At 39.2% G+C, this 20750-nt stretch overlaps 1 protein-coding gene across 1 annotated transcript; it reads right to left on the minus strand.

Moving 5' to 3' along the window:
* Positions 1-171: 171 nt before the first annotated feature.
* LOC131530107 (myosin heavy chain, fast skeletal muscle-like) lies at positions 172-18851 on the minus strand. Its single transcript, XM_058760227.1, has 39 exons — positions 18198-18851; positions 17918-18061; positions 17682-17838; positions 17429-17456; positions 16166-16277; positions 15990-16082; positions 15827-15890; positions 15142-15240; positions 14955-15058; positions 14624-14762; positions 14426-14544; positions 13290-13439; positions 13031-13201; positions 12649-12955; positions 12456-12526; positions 12293-12380; positions 12096-12213; positions 11831-11954; positions 11601-11737; positions 11256-11511; positions 6096-6338; positions 5836-6012; positions 5583-5728; positions 5409-5499; positions 4889-5278; positions 4622-4748; positions 4371-4489; positions 4055-4251; positions 3783-3966; positions 3535-3700; positions 3323-3447; positions 2911-3219; positions 2592-2795; positions 2369-2494; positions 2056-2226; positions 1866-1970; positions 1684-1779; positions 1435-1566; positions 172-291 (listed from the first exon to the last, which is right to left on the minus strand). Exons 1-39 carry the CDS (start codon positions 18396-18398, stop codon positions 271-273), a joined length of 5811 nt encoding a protein of 1936 aa, XP_058616210.1. The 5' UTR covers positions 18399-18851; the 3' UTR covers positions 172-270.
* Between the last annotated feature and the right edge of the window lie 1899 nt (positions 18852-20750).

Here is a 20750-nt window from a genome sequence, read left to right on the forward strand (position 1 = left end):
GAGTAAATTCAGGCATCATAACATCACAATGTACAGTATGAAAGATGGATAAATATTCAAAAGCATTTAATTTCCCTGTGTTTTAGAATGATTTTTTTCTTGCAGACACTTCTCATTTGATGGAAAGCTTTACGGAAATGCTTTAAAGTTACGGAAACACAACAGCACAGAGTATGCAAGTTTGCTTTTATTGTCACTAACTGCGATAATGACATTTCACAAGCAATTCATATTATATGATGACTTGCTACTCTGTCTGGATATTGTCCCTCACTCCTCGGCTTCTTTGCCCTGAAAACAAGAACATATTAGAGTCATTATGGGCTCACCAGACTATCTGAAAATCAGTTAATGTTTCACTTTTATGCAGAGCTACTTTGTCCTGCTTCTGAACATCAATTTTCCAAGTGTAGATCCATCCCTAACCCCTAAGATAAACTTGAACAGATAAACAAGGTTGGAAGTAAACACTGCCAGTAGGATGAAGGCAAAACATCAGGATGGAAAGGTGAGCACAAACCTTACATCCAAAATGCTTTTCATCTTGAAAATGTTGCGATTAACCTGCTTAAAATATTTCACTGAATTCAGCTTTACTTCATCATAATATGCAGTGTAACTTGCAGTTTAAATAGCTTAATTTATTATTATTATTAGCGGTATAGTCACTTGCAATGTAGATATGGTGATAGTCAAAAGCAGGGCTCTATAGTATAAGTATAGTATAAGTAGGGCTCTACTCCTATCTATCATATATTGCTGCCTCCATTACTGGAAAAATTAATTTAAAAGAAATGTCTTTTAATTTTATAGTACATATTTCTATATAAATATATTTACTTGTTTTACATTAATGTATTTTATAATAATTCAAAGAGCAATGTGTAACATTTTACCACTTATTAACTTATTTGTTCCACCTTCCAATTTCCACGTTCCAATCCAATTTCACTAAATATTTAGTTTTTATAAAATTATGCACTCATGATTTTTCTAGAATAACTTTTGCTGCTGAATTATCCACTGATATAGTTTATTGTAGTATTTTTGTCATAGATTATGATTATATATTTTCTCATTAAAATTAAGTTCTCTATATTTGGCAGATTGTGTTTAACACACAAAAGTGTGATGATCAGGTCAACACACAGAGGTATAGAAATTCCATGTTTAAAAAAAAAAAAAAACTGTTGGTATCAAATCAGTATCGGTACCGACTGATACTCAGAATTTTCAGTATCAGATAGGATTGGTTCTAAAAAAAATGGTTTTGTTGCATTCCTAGATTTCACCAAAACAGTCAGCTGGTGCGAGACCCTCCTCCACAGTCAAGTTGTTTTGAGTTGACTGGTGTGACTAAACTAATAGCTTTGCTCTTTTTAGCTATTGTACTGCCCAACACTGTTATCGTGATAGTATAAGTTTATATGTTACCTTCCCAGCCTCACGGCTCTTGGCTCTCAGCTTGTTGACCTGGGACTCTGCGATGTCAGCACGCTCCTGAGCCTCCTCCAGCTCATGCTGCACCTTCCTGTACCTGGACAGGTGAGTGTTGGCCTGCTCCTCCTGTTAGGATGACACAAGATATCCAAACCCTTTCAGAGCATTGCACTCATGACACTGAATGTATTGAATAGAAAATGTCAAAACCTCACACTCAAGACATTTGACATTTAGACTTACAGCTTCTTCAGACTGGCGCTTGTAGGCCTTCACTTTCAGCTGCAGCTTGTCTACCAGATCCTGCAGTCGGGTCACGTTCTTTTTGTCTTCCTCAGTCTTTGGGTGAAAGTATTGTAGATGGTCTTAAGTAAACTATGAATATTATAATGAGATGTAAATTTCTAAATCCTGTGTAGATGTACCTGGTAGGTGAGCTCCTTCACTCTCCTTTCATATTTGCGCACACCTTTCACAGCGTCTGCACCACGTCTCTGTTCGGCTTCAACTTCAGCCTCCAACTCGCGCACCTTCAGTAGAGAGTCATTGTTGTCACCTCTCAAATCTCTACCATATAGCCAGTTCATCTAAGACTGTATTTAGCTTGTTATTTACCCTGGACTCCAGTTTCTGGAGCTGTTTCTTTCCACCCTTCATGGCCAGACTCTCAGCCTCATCCAGACGGTGCTGCAGGTCTTTGACAGTCAGCTCCAGGTTCTTCTTCATCCTCTCCAGGTGAGCACTGGTGTCCTGCTCCTTCTTCAGCTCCTCAGCCATCATGGCAGCCTGAAATATAAGCCAATTCAAATGAACTAGCCAATATAGACAGAAATGCCTTCCATGAATGTTTCCTTTGTTACCACATGCAGCTAAACAAAGTCAAATTACTGTTTAATTTAGAATGGAGAAACAGAATATAGGCGCTCACATCAGTGATGGCCTTCTTGGCCTTCTCTTCTGCATTTCTGGCCTCCTGGACTGCATCGTCCACCTCACCTTGAACCTGGACCAGATCAGCCTCCAGCTTCTTCTTGGTGTTAATAAGACTTGTATTCTGTGGGATTTAAGCAGGTAGTTTAGTGTACCTTGAACTAAAACTTGGTTATCATGTAACCTGAATTTGCTGCAAGTATACAGTAGTTTTTCTGTACTTGTGAGTGCAGCAGTCCCACACGCTCGCTGGCATCCACCAGCTCCTGCTCCGCCACTTTGCGGCCTCTCTCGGTTTGCTCCAGTGCAGCTCTCAGCTCCTCAATCTCTGCTTGCATCAGGTTATTCCTGCGCTCCACCATGGCCACCTGCTCCTTCATGTCCTCCTGTCCTCTGAGAGCTTCATCAAGGTGCAGTTGGGCATCCTGTGGAAATGTTCTTTCTTTGTTAGTTGCATGTCATGATTCGTTTAATTCATGTATCATATGCATGTTATCAAACATTTAATATGTTGCAATTCCTCATTCCATAGAAAGATACCTTGAGTTGGCCTTGGACGTTCCTGAGCTGTTTCTGGGCCTCAGCAGCCTGGCGGTTGGCATGACTCAGCTGGATCTCCATCTCATTCAGATCTCCCTCCATCTTCTTTTTGACTCTCAGGGCATCATTTCTGCTCCTGACCTCAGAGTCCAGTGTGCTCTGCATGGAATCGATCACTCTTTGGCTGTTCCTCTTGATCTGTTCCATCTCCTCGTCCTTCTCAGCAAGCTTCCTGTCAATCTCACTCTTCACTTGGTTCAGTTCCAGCTGCACACGAAGAATCTTGGACTCTTCATGCTCCAGGGTGCCCTGATGTATAGTAGTTATAATAAGAATCGTATCAAGCTCACAGGAAAATAATGCAATTCCCTGTTAAGAAATTAATTGATTTGACAATTTTAAGTAACAGTACTTCAGCTTCTTCAAGTGCAGCCTGGATCTCTGATTTCTCAGACTCCACTGTCTTCTTGGCTTTCTCTAACTCATGAATGCTCTTTCCAGTCTCTCCAAGCTGTTCAGTGAGGTCAGAAATCTCCTCTAAAGGGTTTTAAAAAGTGGAATTGTAAAACTTTATTTTAATGAATCTTTTTAAAATGCTTTTTAAACAAAAGAAGTGCCATTTACGTTGCAGATTCTTGTTCTCCCTCTTGAGGGTCTCAAGCTGGTCAAGAGCTTCTTCATAGGAGTTCTTCATTTTGAAAAGCTCAGTGCTGAGAGAACGAGCTTCTTTCAGAGCACCTTCTAGTTCAGCCTGGCCTTCCTCATACTTTTGTTTCCACTCTGCTAGGACCTGAAGAAAATGGTATTCATTGTTAATTAGCCAAGTCCATGGATCAAGGTATAGATTTAAAGATAATCCACAGCCTTCTCACCTTGTCAAAGTTTCTCTGCTTCTTGTCAAGGTTGGCAGCCAATGCATTTGACCTCTCCACATCAATCATGAGGTCCTCTACTTCACCCTGCAGTCTCTGTTTGGTCTTTTCCAGAGAGGCACACTTGGAGTTCACCGCTTCAATAGATTCTTCAGCATCCTGCAGACGCTGGGCAAGCTTTTTTCTATAGAAATTGGTATGAAATTATGAAATCTTAATATTTGAGATATTAAATTTAGGGTGCCGAAGACATTGTTCTTTGCAGTATTTACTTGGATTCCTCAAGCTCTTCAGTGCGTTGGATGGCATCAGTCTCATATTTGGTTCTCCACTGAGCCACCTCACTGTTGGCCTTAGACATTCCACGCTGGAGTTCAGCTTTGGCCTCCTGCTCCTCCTCATACTGCTCTCTGAGCAAATCACAGTCATGGCGGGCAGACTGAACCGCATGGGCCAGAGCATTCTTGGCCTTAAAGTAAGAAAAACATTAAAGTGAAAATGTATCCAATTCTGTTGCACACAGCTATAATCTTAGTTATATATATATATATAGTACTTGATAAGGTAATCCTTTTGGTAGATACACACCTTAACTTCTTCCTCAATATGTCTTTTGAGTTCCTCAACCTGCTGAGTGTAAGCCTGTTTGGCTCTTGTCAGTTGAGAAACAAGAGCTTCTTTCTCCTCCAATTGACGGCCAAATTCACCTAGTATGAGACAACGTATGATTTATGAAAGAGTCACGAAAGAGTTGTATGATTTCAGTACTGGGTTTCCAAATCACTTTTTTCGCACAGTTCTGTGCCATTGTGTATAAGATACATTCAGTATTTACATACCATTTTCAGTTTGGAGCCTTGCCTTCTGGGCATTTATGTCATTAAGTTGGCGTACAAGCTCATCATTCTTCGTTTTTAGCTCACTTCCTTGGTCTTCTAATGTACGGCACATCTTTTCAAGGTTTGCCTACATCAGTTAAGAAATATCAGCTTTTTTGATCTCATTTTAGATGCTTCTGGATATTATTTCAAATTTCTGGGCATATTTCAAGCAGTTAAAGAAGTTTTGTGACACTTCTTAAAGGTTTTGTTTTTTCAAGATTGTACCTTTGCTTTAGCCACAGCCTCCATGTTGCTTGTCAAGTCATCAATTTCCATCTTGTATTCACTCTTCTCCTTCTCCAGCTTCTGCTTGACCCGCTGGAGGTTGTCGATCTGTTCTCCGAGTTCAGCCACAGTGTCTGCTTGCTTCTTTCTGAGAGCTGCAGCTGTAGCTTCATGCTGCAAGGTAGACTCTTCCAGATCACGACGCAACTTCTGGAATTCAGCTTCACGCTTCTTGTTCATCTCAATCTGGGCAGCAGTGGCACCACCAGCTTCCTCAAGCCTCTCGCTGATCTCCTCAAGTTCCCTGGAGAGATCAGCTCTCTGCTTCTCCACTTTAGCACGAGCAGCTCGTTCTGCCTCAATTTCCTCTTCTAGTTCCTCTATACGGGCCTAATTGAGGAAAAAAAAAACTTTTAGTGATATTTGTATTGTGTATTTGCTCAGCAACTTCAGTTTCACATAGATAAGATTATGGTGAACATTACCTGAAGTTCATAGATAAGATTATGGTTAGCATTACCTGAAGTTCTTTGATCTTCTTCTGAAGCTGTGCTCCCAAAGACTGTTCATCCTCAATCTTGCTGAGAAGCTGACTTATCTCAAAGTCCTTCCTGTTTTGAAAGTAGTGTTTTGTAAAATATGCAAAATGCTTTTTGTCAAATGTGTAATCGGTGAAAGATTGACATCCACTCACTTTTTGATCTTCTCATCTGATTGTTGTTTTTCATTCTCCAGGTCCATTATGGACTCCTGGGCCAGTTTCAGATCACCCTCAAGCTTCCTCTTGGCTCTCTCAAGGTCCATACGAAGCTTCTTCTCTTGCTCCAGTGAGCCCTCAAGCTGTTTTTACAGGAACCAGAGCATTAAAATCTGGTATATAGCAACAATATTAATTTCTCATTGATTCCCATTGATTGATGGTCTTATTCTCATGCCGAACATCTTACATCGTCGACTTGCTGCTCAAGCTTTGTCTTAGCTTTAGTCAGAGTGTTGACTTTGTCTTCTTCTGCCTGAAGGTCATCAAGAGTCTGCTGGTGTGCCTCTTGGAGGGCTTTCTTCTCTTTGGTTAGCTTGGCAATGCTCTCATCCTGAGAGGCCATCTCCTCAGTCAGGTTTTTCACCTAAATAGAAACATTGATTATTGGTTTCATTCTCAAGAGACTGAATCACAATCAGCTGTGTAACGATGTCAAAAAACACTGACTTTATTTTCAGTTGCATGTTTCTCCTTCTCCACTTTGGCCAAGGTGAGCTCCAGGTCATCGATGTCTTTCTTCAGCTCAGAGCATTCATCCTCCAGTTTCCTCTTCTTGGCAGTCAGTTCAGCATTGATTTCTTCTTCATCCTCAAGTCTCTCGTTTGTCTCTTTGAGTTTTGCCTCAAGCTGGATCTTGCTTTTGATTAGACCTTCACATCTCTCCTCAGCATCAGAGAGGTTTTCAGATTCCTGTTCATTGACATGGATATTAGGGATGTGCATCTCATGACTATACGATAGGTATCTCGATGCATGGCCAACGATACGATACATTAAAGATACATATGAAGCAGCTAGCGATGCGATATGATTCACCCATGTTATGATGCAGTGCGATCCGATTTCGATTTGATTCAATGCAATACGATGCAATGGAGAAAATATGATCACTTTTAATGCCTCGAGGCTTGTTTCATAAAACAAGTTTACCAAATAAGCCAGGCCTATTTCAGTCAGTCTGACTCATTGTCAAATGATTCGGTTCCATAAAGCAAATTTAACATAGGCCTAGATCAAGCTTAGTCACTGTGGCAACTTATGCTGGGAAACTAACCTGGTCTAAAGCAGGCTAAGCTGAGCTCCTCTAACATTGGTCAATAGGAACACAATGATATTACCACTGTCTCACATACTATCATAATTTTTTTTTTTATTTATTTACTTTTTTTTACAGTTTCTAGTCTTTTACATGCAGCCTTTCTCTCTGGTTTTATGACAGCTGTACCTTTTATAGTTTGCAGAACAGATAGCAGAACATTACAATCTAGAATTGCTCTTTAAAGCATTAAAATAAAATCACTGAATTAAAAATTAAAATAAACAAAGAAAATAACTATTTTAACTGCTGTAAGAAACACACATTAACTCATTTGAGCTTAGTAATTAGTACTGTACTAGCTTTTACCTATTACAATAGCCCCTTTACAGTTACTGCTGTCATAAAAATACACTTATATGTAGGTTTAAAATTCCACAAAAGACACATTTAATGTCCAACAATAAATATTTTAGCAAAATGTATATTTTACTTGGAACTATTGCGCTCCTACCATTCGTTTGTGCTCTGTATGTTTAGTGTTTAGCTCGTTGCTGCAATGCTGATAGCAAAATGGATATGTTTGCATGACTTTCTAACATTTACAGATGAAGAATATACCTGTGACATGTCAGTTATGCACTGGGGAAAACACAACGTCTCAAATGCATTAAACAACACAGATACACTGAACAAAATCATAAACGCAACACTTTTGTTTTGGCCCTCATTTTTCATGAGCTGAACTCAAAGATCTAAGACTTTTTCTATGTACACAAGACCTATTTCTCTCAAATATTGTTCACAAATCTGTCTAAATCTGTGTTAGTGAGCAATTCTCCTTTGCCGAGATACTTCATCCACCTCACAGATGTGGCATATCAAGATGCTGATTAGACAGCATGATTATTGCATAGGTGTGCCTTAGGCTTGCCACAATAAAAGGCCACTCTAAAATGTGCAGTTTTACTGTATTGGGGGGGTCTGGGGGGGGGGTCAGAAAACCAGTCAGTACCTGGTGTGACCACCATTTGCCTCACGCAGTGCAACACATCTCCTTCGCATAGAGTTGATCAGGTCGTTGATTGTGGCCTGTGGAATGTTGGTTCACTCCTCTTCAATGGCTGTGTGAAGTTGCTGGATATTGACAGGAACTGGAACACGCTGTCTTACACGCTGATCCAGAGCATCCCAAACGTGCTCAATGGGTGACATGTCCAGTGAGTATGCTGGCCATGCAAGAACTGGGATGTTTTCAGCTTCCATGAATTGTGTACAGATCCTTGCAACATGGGGCCATGCATTATCATGCTGCATCATGAGGTGATGTTCGTGGATGAATTGCACAACAATGGGCCTCAGGATCTCGTCACGGTATCTCTGTGCATTCAAAATGCTATCAATAAAATGCACCTGTGTTCGTTGTTCATAACATACGCCTGCCCATACCATAACCCCACCGCAACCATGGGCCACTTGATCCACAACGTTGACATCAGCAAACCGCTCACCCACAAGACGCCATACACGCTGTCTGCCATCTGCCCTGTACAGTGAAAACCGGGATTCATCCGTGAAGAGAACACTTCTCCAAAGTGCCAGACGCCATCGAATGTGAGCATTTGCCCACTCAAGTCGGTTACGATGACGAACTGCAGTCAGGTCGAGACCCCGATGAGGACGACGAGCATGCAGATGAGCTTCCCTGAGACTGTTTCTGACAGTTTGTGCAGAAATTCACTGGTTATGCAAACCGATTGTTGCAGCAGCTGTCCGGGTGGCTGGTCTCAGACGATCTTGGAGGTGAAGATGCTGGATGTGGAGGTCCTGGGCTGGTGTGGTTACACGTGGTCTGCGGTTGTGAGGCCGGTTGGATGTACTGCCAAATTCTCTGAAACGCCTTTGGAGACTGCTTATGGTAGAGAAATGAACATTCAATTCACGGGCAACAGCTCTAGTGGACATTCCTGCAGTCAGCATGCCAATTGCACACGCCGACATCTGCGACATCTGTGGCATTGTGCTGTGTGAAAAAAAACTACACATTTTAGAGTGGCCTTTTATTGTGGCCAGCCTAAGGCACACATGTGCAATAATCATGCTGTCTAATCAGCATCTTGATATGCCACACCTGTGAGGTGGATGGAGTATCTCGGCAAAGGAGAAGTGCTCACTAACACGGATCTAGACAGATTTGTGAACAATATTTGAGAGAAATAGGCCTTTTGTGCACATAGAAAAGGTCTTAGATCAGCTCATGAAAAATGGGGGCAAAGACGAAAGTGTTGCGTTTATAATTTTGTTCAGTGTATATTCGCTGTTTGCCATGGTGGATCGATTTGATCCATGATTGACATTAAGGGCTGCTTAAGAATAAGCGTGCACAAATTAGTGAGATTGTGTGAGCTTAATTTGTCGTTTATGGAACCGCTTTAGCCCCGATTGATATGTTAGGATATTTCAAGTCTGGTTTTGGACTTTAATCCCCGCTTTTCCTCAGGTCTCCGTGGTGTTGTGACAGGCCTGGCACTAGAATCAAATCACTGAGGGTGTTTCTTAAATTAGTGAGGGTGCTGTAACTGTATGTCTAATAAATATATATATATATATATATATATATATATATATATATATATATATATATATATATATATATATATATATATATATATATATATATATATATATATATAAAAATTTGTGGCCTCCGTTGCTATGGCGCAAAGCTCCGTTTATAATCACTAAAAAGCTGTCACTCATCTTAGTTCATCGCGATCTCACAAAGATATGTTATTATCAATAAAGTTCTCTACACTGCACAATGCATCAACACTTTGTTATAATGAGATGATTCGTGCTGAACACAATACCTGAACAAAAACTCTAGATTGTAGATTGGCTGTATTGCTTAATGCTGTAAAAACACGCTGAAATAGAAATCGATCTCGAGAGCGCAAACCAGAGTGGATAATTTGCCAAATCCTGCAATAAAATGACATTAATACTAGAGCCCTGCACGGGCCTCAAATTTAGGCCCTGCCCTGGCCCTGGCCGAGATGCTCAGGCCCTAGCCCGGCCGGTGTCCGACAGCTTATCAGAATTACCGGCCCGAGCCAGTCTTTTTTTTACCCCTTCTTCCAAAACGGCTTATACTACTGTTTCAGCTATTAAAATAGTTAAGTTTTGTATGTTATGGCAAAGTGATTATATTTCGTTTTTGTTTTTTTTAAGTTAATTTAGATAAATATTTGGAGCATTTTTTGTTCGTTAAATATACGTTTTTTTCTTTTTTAAACTAACGACCAAGCAGCCAGCGGCAGACAGTGAGCTGATCATAGCCTATGTTTGATCAATTTAGCCTTCTCAAATCATCACAACTTGCCTGAAATAAAACCTATAGATATACTAAAACAGTTCAAGCATATAACAATGTTAAAAATGAACCGAAAGTCAGCAAATACATGCCATATATATATATATATATATATATATATATATATATATATATATATATATATAGAGAAAGCTTTAAATTACTACTTAATGAAATAAATCAAATCGAAAACAAAAATTTTCATTATAATCATAATCCGTAAAGATGCACTTCTCTCTAAAAGCGCATCTAATGAGGAGACGGCGAGTCAGGATTGTCATCTTCATCGTTGCGACACTGACACAGAAAACTAGTTTATTAGTAAATGATTCAAATAATTGAATTTTTCATCACTAATTGATGGATGTCTAAAACATGGATCATTACCTGTGTTCTGTAATTCATTCTGTAATTCATTCTCCATCTTTAATTATTGCCTCTTTCTCAAGTATTATGTAAATACACATACATATGTTTATTTATACAGCTGTATATAGAGTAAATAATGCACAAATCTGTACATAAATCTACTGTTCCAGATTCATACTTATTATTATTATTATTATTATTATTATTATTATTATTATTATTATTATTATTATTATTATTATTATCCATTTAAGTCTTACTATTTAAATGTTTTTTCTGTTCTCATGTCAGATGTGTCTGATTCTGAAACATAAAAATAAGGAGAAGCCTAAAACAGGACCGAGCCCGGTCCATGTCTGAACTATGATGTGAAAATTGGCCCGAAGCCCAGCCCTAGGGGTGTAAAAATGTTGGAAGGTGCTTTTGATTTCGTTTTGTAGCACCCCTGTAGAACCGGGCCTGTGTTGTGATGCGTCATTCACGCAGCAGCGGTGATGAGAGAACGTGCTTGAGAAACTGTTTAGAGAGAAATCAATCTACATATATAATATTGATCTCACATTATTGGTCACTTTCTAAATAATAAAAGTATGGCGCATCCACTAGTAATTATATATTAATAAATCGGTTTTTACTGTTGCAAATATGTTAGAAACGATGCATCATGGTATAAATGCCAACTTGTAGCTGATGCACACTTTTTAAACCGATGCATTGTTAACCTTTTATGCGAATCAGGGAATCTTCCTAAGCCTAATGGATATAGTTAATGACTTATGTTCATAGCTGTAGGATCCATATTAGGATCAGAAAGAGCTGAAATACTCACAGATGTTACTTGCAGCTGAAGGTCATTTTTCTCTTGAATAAGTGACACCATTTTCTCCTCAAGCTCCTTCTTTTTAGCTAATGCCTTTGTCAGATCCTCCTTCATTTTTTCATAGTTCTCCTTCATGGCTGCCATTTCTTTCTCAGTCTCCGCACTCTTCAGAAGAGGCTTGATCTTGAAGTAGAGCTTCATCCATGGCCAATGTTTGACATTCATGAATGAGCGAATGTTGTATTGAATTGCAAAAATCGACTCTCTGTGGAAGAGAGTTTATGGATTTTGTTTGACCAAAATCTTCAACTTCATATATTTTCTAGTATATCAAATAATGCAAATTTCACCCACCTCCTCTCCATCATCTTCACAAACTCTGTCCTCATGAGGAAGCCTCGGCAAAGAGCCTGAGTCATGGTAACCAGCTCTGCTAGTTTCTCATCTCTCATCTCCTCAAGAGTTCCCAACAGACCAGCTTTAAAGAACACCTGTGCAAATATAATGATTTACAAATATATAATGATGTTTAGTGGTACGTTATGGAAGCCATTCCATGTAGAGTTGAGCTTAATGTAGCTCACCTTGGTGTGTCCAAACTTGTATTGGGTGTGGTCAACATCAATAGAGCCCAAGAGTTTCTCTGAAGCCTTTTTGTTGTCAATGAACTGTCCCTCAGGGATGACACTAGCATTTAATACTTTGTACCTACAGGACATTTAGACAATAACGGGTATATTTTGTTGAGTTAGGGTTAGATTAGAGTTAGGATTAACAATTTTTAAATGTGGTTAAGATTAGGTGGTATTATCTCTAATTAAATGGTTGAAAAAGGTGTAGTGTCTTTACCTCTGCTTGAAGTCACCATAGAGAATTCTGCTGGGGAAACCTTTCCTGCAGATTCTGATACCCTCCAGCACACCATTACACCTGAGCTGGTGGATAACCAGGAAGTTCTCCATCAGACCTGAAATGCAAATGTTCTTAATGTTTCAGAAGTATTTTCAAAACTGTGATGCATTTGAGTCTTTGGGGATCAAGTTTACCTGGAGTCTTGGACTCATTAGGAATCAAGCAGCGCACAAAGTGAGGGTGAGTGCTCCTCAGGTTAGTCATCAGTTTACCTAAGTTCTCCTGTGGAAATGTTTGTCATTAGTTTTTCATAGAGAGGAGGTTCACATCCTGCATTAAAAGAGAGAATCGATTTACCCTAAAAAGTGCAGACACAGTCTGGAAGGAACCACCCTTCTTTTTGCCTTTCTTTCCTCCGCCACCCTCTGCTGTTATATGTAAAAATAGTTTTTGTAAACTTTTCGTTAATCTTTTCAATAAATCACTATGTGAATTTTGTCTTGCACAGAGTTAAAAGATGAAGGAATTCGGAAAGTGCAAATGTTCGTACCTTCAGAGCCTGCATGCGCGGCATACAAGAAGGAAAGCAGTTTGAGTGATGACTTTTGGTAAAGTTGCACAACAGAGTCGTTCAGTGGATCCTTGTTCTTGTCCAACCAGCCAGTAATGTTGTAGTCCACAGTGCCGGCGTAGTGCACCAGAGAGAAGTGGGCCTCTGCCTTACCTTTGACAGGCTTGGGCTTCTGGAAAGCTGCACATTTGCCCAGATGCTGATCATACAGTTTGTTTTTGAAGCTTATGTCTGTAGCCTTGGGGAACATGCACTCCTCTTCAAGGATGGAGAAGATGCCCATTGGCTGTTGAAGAAATGTTCACACTGAAGTACAGGTACAATGTGAATAGCCATTTTAATTCACTGAATGGCTGCTTACCTTCTCAATGAGCTCAATGCAGGCAGCCAAGTCCATACCAAAGTCAATGAACTCCCATTCAATGCCTTCTTTCTTGTACTCCTCTTGCTCCAGAACAAACATGTGGTGGTTGAAGAACTGTTGCAGTTTCTCATTTGTGAAGTTGATGCAAAGCTGCTCCAAGCTGTTGTACTGATAATTCAACGGAGGCAAGTTCATACTGCTGACTGTTATCTTTTATGTCTTGATTCTTACAGAGACTGTAAAGACTGATGCTCACATCAAAGATCTCAAATCCAGCGATGTCCAGCACACCAATGAAGAACTGTCTAGGCTGCTTGGTGTCCAACATCTCATTGATACGGACGACCATCCACAAGAACATTTTCTCATAGACAGACTTGCAGAGAGCAGAGACTGAGTTGTTCACCTGAGAAACAGTGTAGTAAATGTTTATTGCGGGTTACACGATAGTAATAGTAGCCTAATTCATAGTAATGATACGTGGCTCAAAACCTAAGCACCTTCTCAAAACAGTTCTGAAGCATGCTTTTTGTTTACATTTGCTGACAGACACCAGTGTTTCCCACAGACTTGCAAATGCAAATTCATTCTCTGTCAGCTGGAGGCACTGTTGGAGCTGGAAATATAATGGTTTCCCTGGTAATGACTGTAATCAAATAAGCGCTGCGCTCACAAACGCTATTTTATCAGACATTACAGGAAAGACGAAATGAAAATGACATTGGTTCTTTTCAAAGATACATTCATTTAAAAACAGCCGCGCTGCATTTTAATTTTGAAACGTGCAGTGCTCAGTTTATTTTATGACGTATAAGCCTTTTGGAAAATCTATTTGTGGCGGTCAGTTTTGATATTGTGACAAATAAATCGGTGTATGGGAAGCACTGGACACTGCTGTAAGTAAAAAATCATATTCTAAGTAATGATAAAACTAGGACTTCACTCATATTACACAGCCTGCAGCTCATGAGCAATGACATCGTGGAGGCTATTGTCGGACCCACACACATTTAATAAGGAAAGTTAACGTGCACATTTTAACCTGCCCAGAAATTTTGTCTGAACTGCACGTTTCTACTTTCACATGCAAATGACTTGTTACAAACAGCCTTGAAACAGGCTGTTTTGCCCTGCCATCATTTGCTGAAGCTGTGTGTGAACAAAGCGCTGCTGCAGAGTGTGAGCTGCTCCGTCTGAGAGAGATTCTCTGGTACGGTGTTCTGCAACAACGCTTAGCTGCCCACAGATGTTCCTGCCTATAAATTGCAGCACATTCGGCCAATGCCGATTAATTTAAAAAATGCAAAAAACGGCCCGATTAATCAGCCGGCCAATCAAACGGTCGACCTCTATTTCTAACATCATTCATCTATTGAGAAGGTAAGTAATCACCTGTGGTACTGTCTGGCCTTTGGTCACCATCTCATTCCCGACCTTCACTCTCGGGTAGCACAGAGCTTTCAGCATGTCAGCAGAGTTGAGGCCCATGAGGTAGGCGATTTTATCAGCCACTGAGGAAGAACAGTTTTATGCATTACTTTCACTTAAGTCAATGTTTGCATGCTGATTTGTGTTAATAATACACCCTACCCTCAGTGCCGTCAGGTTCAGCCTGCTCCTCTCTCTGCTTCTGTTTGAACTTCGTGTTCCCATGATGCATCACAGCACCTGTCAGCTTGTAGATGCTGACTTTCTCATCAGCAGTGAAGCCCAGAATATCAATGGCAGTCTGTTTTTACACAGACCAAAGTAAATCACATTATCAATTTCAAAAGAGATGGGTATTTTATGTCATGGTTAGTCTCAAAATTGAGTTTATGCTGGTGTTTTTCTGATGTTCATTTGCTCAGATATATTTCATAGATTCTGGAAATAGCAACTACTAACATAACTACTACTAATAATGAAGTTGTCCACATACATCTGTGGCAATGAACTCCTCCACATCATTGATGCTCTTGACAGTGATTTCACCCTGGCTGATCATTGGATAGTCATAAGGGTTGGTGGTGATGAGCAGGGCCTCTGTAAAGAGTTGATGTGCAGCATGTTAACGGTGCTCTCAAACAAGGAAATAACTGAAGCACACAATCCTGTAGATTTCTCACCGAGCAGTTCTGGCTTGTGTCCAGTCATGAGTTGGTAGAAGATGTGGTAACTCCTCTCAGCCGACAGCTGGAATGTCACTCTCGACTTTTCCAGCAGATCTGTAAAAAGAGACATTGATTTCAATCAATCCACATGTTATCCTCTAGGGTTGGACAGTGTCTACCAAATTGGTATTGGATGATGTCTACAGTGAAACATCATGATGGACGATGACATCGGGGGGGCAGGGTTAGGCGTATGCAGAAAGGCACGGGAAGAAAAATAACGTGTTCTACGGAGCCACTAAAGTGACATGGTTAGCCGCTGGTTGTTACATTACAGTACATGGAAGTTCACTTACCACATACACAGAGTAAGGAGAGATGACTGATAGGACAATGGCGAATGATTTGCAGACATTGAGCACCACTGACAAATATCTAATCTTGTAAAATGTGTGGTAAGTACTGCCTCTCCGTAGTGTAGAGTCCATGTGATACCGAATCTCGAAAGTGAAAGTAAAATGAGAGCGCGCATTCGAAAGCGGTTTCAATGCCCTGCATATTAGTAGTGGCTCCCTTATGCCTGCAATTTATATACGGTATAATTACCCAACAATATAATTGGGAGAGAAAGTACTAAAAAAAAAAAAATGTTTATCCTCCCATCTCGTAGGCTATTTATTCTCTTTAGGTGTTGACTTACAAGTTTCAATATCAGCTGAGGCCAGTTTTCCAGTGGTCCCAAAGTGAATCCTGATGAATTTACCCTACAGAGATTGAAGTCATTCAGAACAGTTTAGAATTTTCCAGATTTGGAATGTTAACTGAATTTCTATAATGCAATTAATCTGAGCTCAGCAACTTACAAAACGAGAGGAGTTGTCATTCCTTATAGTCTTGGCATTACCATAAGCCTCCAGCAGAGGGTTGGCTGCAATGATTTGATCCTCTAGTGACCCCTGGTGAGCAATTAAGTAATTTCATCATGTAGAATAATTCTGTCACATACTTTGGATGATATTTGTTTGTTTATTTTAGTTACCTGCATTTTGCCAGGGACAGGTTCTGCCTTCTTTGGTCCAGCCACAGCGATTGTCGCAAAGTACTGGATCACACGTTTGGTGTTGACAGTCTTTCCTGCACCGGATTCTCCACTGAGTGTATGTGAACACATTTCAGAATATTAGAAAGTACTTCTTTTATAAATTAGCCTTTATTTAAGTGTTCTTTAAAAACCATAATCATCAGACAGTACAGTTACATGCACACCAGAAAGTAGTAATGTGATGTTCGGCACTGAGGCTTCGAAGCTTGTTTCAATCTCACAGTGAAGGACTGTACCAGAGCTTGATTTGTTTTGTCATAACCACATAATCTGTGACTTCTGAAGCTTTGTTTTCACACACAACCCATTGCGCAGGTTTCATGTGTCATTCACTTCTTTGTTAATGAATAAATCATATGAATAAATTTGTAGTTTTGTGCATGTTCAGATTGCATTAATCCCCACTTCACAAGCACTTCAGCTGACCATTCCACAATAATCTTCATTTATTTTGATCACACATGCCTACATGAGCCATGCTTATTTTTCCAAAAATTTATTCAGACTCATTTATTCATACTTTGTGTAAGTATAAGGAAATGTTTAATTTATTACTTTTTTATGGTTTTTGTAGCACAAATTGATTTATGTGAAATGGTCCAAAAATGGCTGGGACGCAAAGGTACCTTTTTCCACCTTTAACCACAAGATGTCGTGAAAGTGACGTGATGAGTAGCCATACTCGGAATTTGTGCTGAACACTTGGATGGGTTAAATGCAGAACACAAATTCTGATTGTTTCGATTCTGAAATGAGTGTTCAATGTGTTGATAAGCTTAGCATAATGAGCCATTTTTCAATACAGTTGAGGGGAAGCCTCAGTGCTTCACAAAGCTTCATTTCACCATCACTACCAGAGAAATGCTTAAGACGTGAACCCAGCATTCGCACATACATGCCAGAATTGAACTGTGTTTTCTTAACCTCGTACACATGCAGCAATGTCAGTAAGTAGCTTCTTCCTCACACCTTTCTGTCACTTTAGCTATCCGTTTTTATTTCCAGCACATGCCTATAAGAATAATGCTCATGCACTGACACACAAGCCACGCTCTCAAACAACCAGGTGTCTCTCAATCGATTAAGTAGCCTTCATGTTTACGTGTATCAGAGTGCTGCTTTCTGCAAAAATCCTTGCAAGGCAGTTTTTGAGAGTGCACTTCTTATACAAAAACCTATTAATTTTAATAATCTACTTACGTAATCAGGATAGACTGATTCTCCCTGTCTGAAACAAGTTCATAGTGTTGTTTTAAGTGAAAATGCTGAAAAGATTTTCTTTATTTCATTTAAATTTGAAGCAAAATATTTTGTAAAATTGTCAAGCAAAATATAGGCAGGCTCAGGATTGGCACAAAATAAGCATTCTTCTAAGAAAATGTTATTTTCTATAATAATCTTTTTCTTTATTTTTTCTTTACAAATTGGATTGAAAATGTATATCCCCTCTTACCAGTGAGCATGAACTGGTAGGCGTTGTCAGAGATGGAGAAGATGTGAGGTGGGGCTTCAATCCTCTTCTTGCCTCTGTATCCAGACACAACAACTGAGTCGTACACTGGGAGCCACTTGTAGGGATTGACAGTGACGCAGAACAAGCCAGAGTAGGTCTGAAACAGAGATAGATAGTGCAGTTTTACAATGCTGCAGTCCCATCCTAGCAATAAAACATGATTTACTTAGACTTACGTAGATCATCCATGCTGCGTAACGCTCTTTGAGGTTATACAGCACAGTAGGCTCATTGAGGTGGGTCATCATGGCCATGTCCTCAATTTTGTCAAACTTGGGAGGATTCATGGGGAAGATTTCATCTTCTTTTACTGTGAGTGTCTAAAAAAGTTTCAGCAAGGGTGAGGCATTTACTAAATATGACAATGTTTGATTCATGTCACATCTAGTTTTAAAGTCCATAGCATTCTCTAAAATTGTTTTGCAGAAGATTGATACATTTTCTAATTGTACGTACTTTTCCACACAGAGTTTTGACGGTAGCTTTGCCACCCTCTCTGCTAACAAGAGTACCCTTCAGATACATCTCTTTTGGCTCTGTCACGAAGAACGCCGTTTTGGCATCAAAGGGGGTGTTCTGAGCCTCGATTCTCTCTCTTTCTGGCTTCCGGAGGTAAATGGCCGCCGGGCCGAAACACTCCATTTCACCATCTCCCATGATTGCGGTTTACTGTGACTAATGACAAGGAGAGAATGTGCTGAGGGTCGTTTACTCTTGTACTATAGAGTGACTGCACATGATTATTGCAGTAAAGAAATTTACTCCTGATTTCATTAATAGAGCTGTTTCTCTATTCCAATAACCTCATTTCAGTTGTGTTTAAGTTACAGCCTTGACTTTGTTCATGGCACTAAAGCAATTTGCTATTATATTCAAGCTTCAAAATTGCTTATTAACTCCTTATATTTTTGTCATTCTAAATATTAAACAATTGGTGTAACAATGCTGCTCCACATGAGTGTTTCTGAGCTTCTGTGTTCTAATGCAGTTCTAATTTTCTTTCATGTATGAGCAGCTGTCTTCACTCATTAATGATCAAATACACCCCCCACACACACACACACTCAACAGTTACAACAATCTGGTACTCTTTTCAACCAAATGTTGATACTTTAATATGCATATATTATCAGTATATAATCACAAGTGGAATACCTGCTGTTCTTTCCAGAGACAATGTGTCTGATGTGTACCTCAGGTAGGACATGCCAAGACAAATGTAAGAAAGTTCACAATGTGAACTCTTAAGTATGCTAACTGATTAACATGTGTGAGGGTTAGCCGCTCTAAAATATGTGATATTAGGTTAATAGTAGAAAGAGAACATGATGAGCAACTCACCCACCTTTGAGTTCCAGTCAGTTCTTAGAGGAGCCTGAAGCAGCGTCTTATATAGGCAGAATAATGTTCACTCAGCAGAACACACTCACTGTATTTGGTCATGCATTCTTAGCTCCGTTTTGACAGGAATTTTTGTAATTGATTGTTACATTTATCAATATCATGACACAGGCCAAGGACAAGTTATCACTATGTTGTAATTAACTGTCCAGTCTTAATTAGGTTTTGTTTAGTTTGTAGGAAATACTGTGTTAGAGAACATTTTGTAGGACAGATAATGGGTTGTGTTAATGACAGTAAACACTTTAAGATGAGGTGAACTGACACCTTGATGAATTAAATGAATATTTGAAAATAAGCCACCAATACTGTGATTTAAAAATTATACTTGATGTATTTATGGGCATTACTTATGATCAAGCGCCTTAACCTTGAGAAAGGGTTATGTGAAGGTGTCAGTTACTGGATTTCAGACATTGTTTAGGTCTTATGTTGGGCATAAGCTTCTTCAAGTGCCTTGGCACTACATTAGAGCCCAGTTTAGCTGTGGAGAAGCTCTCAAATGTCACTGGGATACTGTTCCCAGAAGCCTTGGAAGTTTTTCGTGTGACAAAGCAGCAAATTTGGGCACAGCAGTTGTCATTCATGTCTGTGACACTTATGCTGAAGGTCAGCCACGATCTTGCAGAATAATGCTGCTTTGCTGCTTAGATAAACCTATGATAAGTAATGAGATATGTTTCCTGAAATGAGCCATTTTTTGAGGGCATATTCTAAATTAATAGCTAAATAATAAGTAAGGTAAGCAACGTTTTTATGTAGCAGTCACTTTTAGAAATCCTGATCAGGTGAATAATGCAAATTAGGGATGCTCCAATACTTAATTACTCCAACAATACAGATAGCCGATTATTCAGAATGGTATCTGCCGATACCAACACCGATAGTTTGGTTTTCCTAAGAAAAAAAATCTCTTTCTAATGCTGTAAAATATACATAACCCTCTCATTTGGGGCATTATTATATTATTAGAGGTAAAATGGATCATTCACTCAAAAATTAAAAATTGCTGTTAATTTACTCACCCTCAGGCCATCTAAGATGACCATCTTTAAGGTCAGGTCAAGTCAAGTCACCTTTATTTACAGTATATAGACCTTTTAACAATACAGATTGTCAAAGCAGCTTTATAGTATCAAACAGGAAAATAGGGTCAGTAATGCAAAAAAGGTGTGAGTGTGCTTGTTATACCACTGTTTTGGACTATTCCCATTCACAAGTGATGAGTAGTTTACACTTTAGATTAGGGGATGCAGAAAGCTTTGTAAATGATTTATAATGTTTATTAAGATAATAGTACAATGTTGATTGATTTATAATATATGAACTAGTAACTATTAAACATTAAGGATCTGTTTGATTATTTCATGATGCTATTTTTTAAAGATCACTATTTATCACTTATTAATAGCTTATGAATGTTTTGTAAATGATTAGTTCATCATTAACTAATCACTTATAAATGACTTACAACTGAACATTATTATAAAGTGTTACCAATTTTGTTGATCTCAGAATTGTAGTTAAATTACAGTCAAATTTATTTGTAAAGCTCTTTTCACAATACACATGATTTCAAAGTGTGGGATAAATTTGATTATTGCATGG

This window comes from Onychostoma macrolepis, chromosome 22 (assembly GCF_012432095.1).
Source record: "Onychostoma macrolepis isolate SWU-2019 chromosome 22, ASM1243209v1, whole genome shotgun sequence".
In the NCBI taxonomy this organism is placed as follows: domain Eukaryota; kingdom Metazoa; phylum Chordata; class Actinopteri; order Cypriniformes; family Cyprinidae; genus Onychostoma; species Onychostoma macrolepis.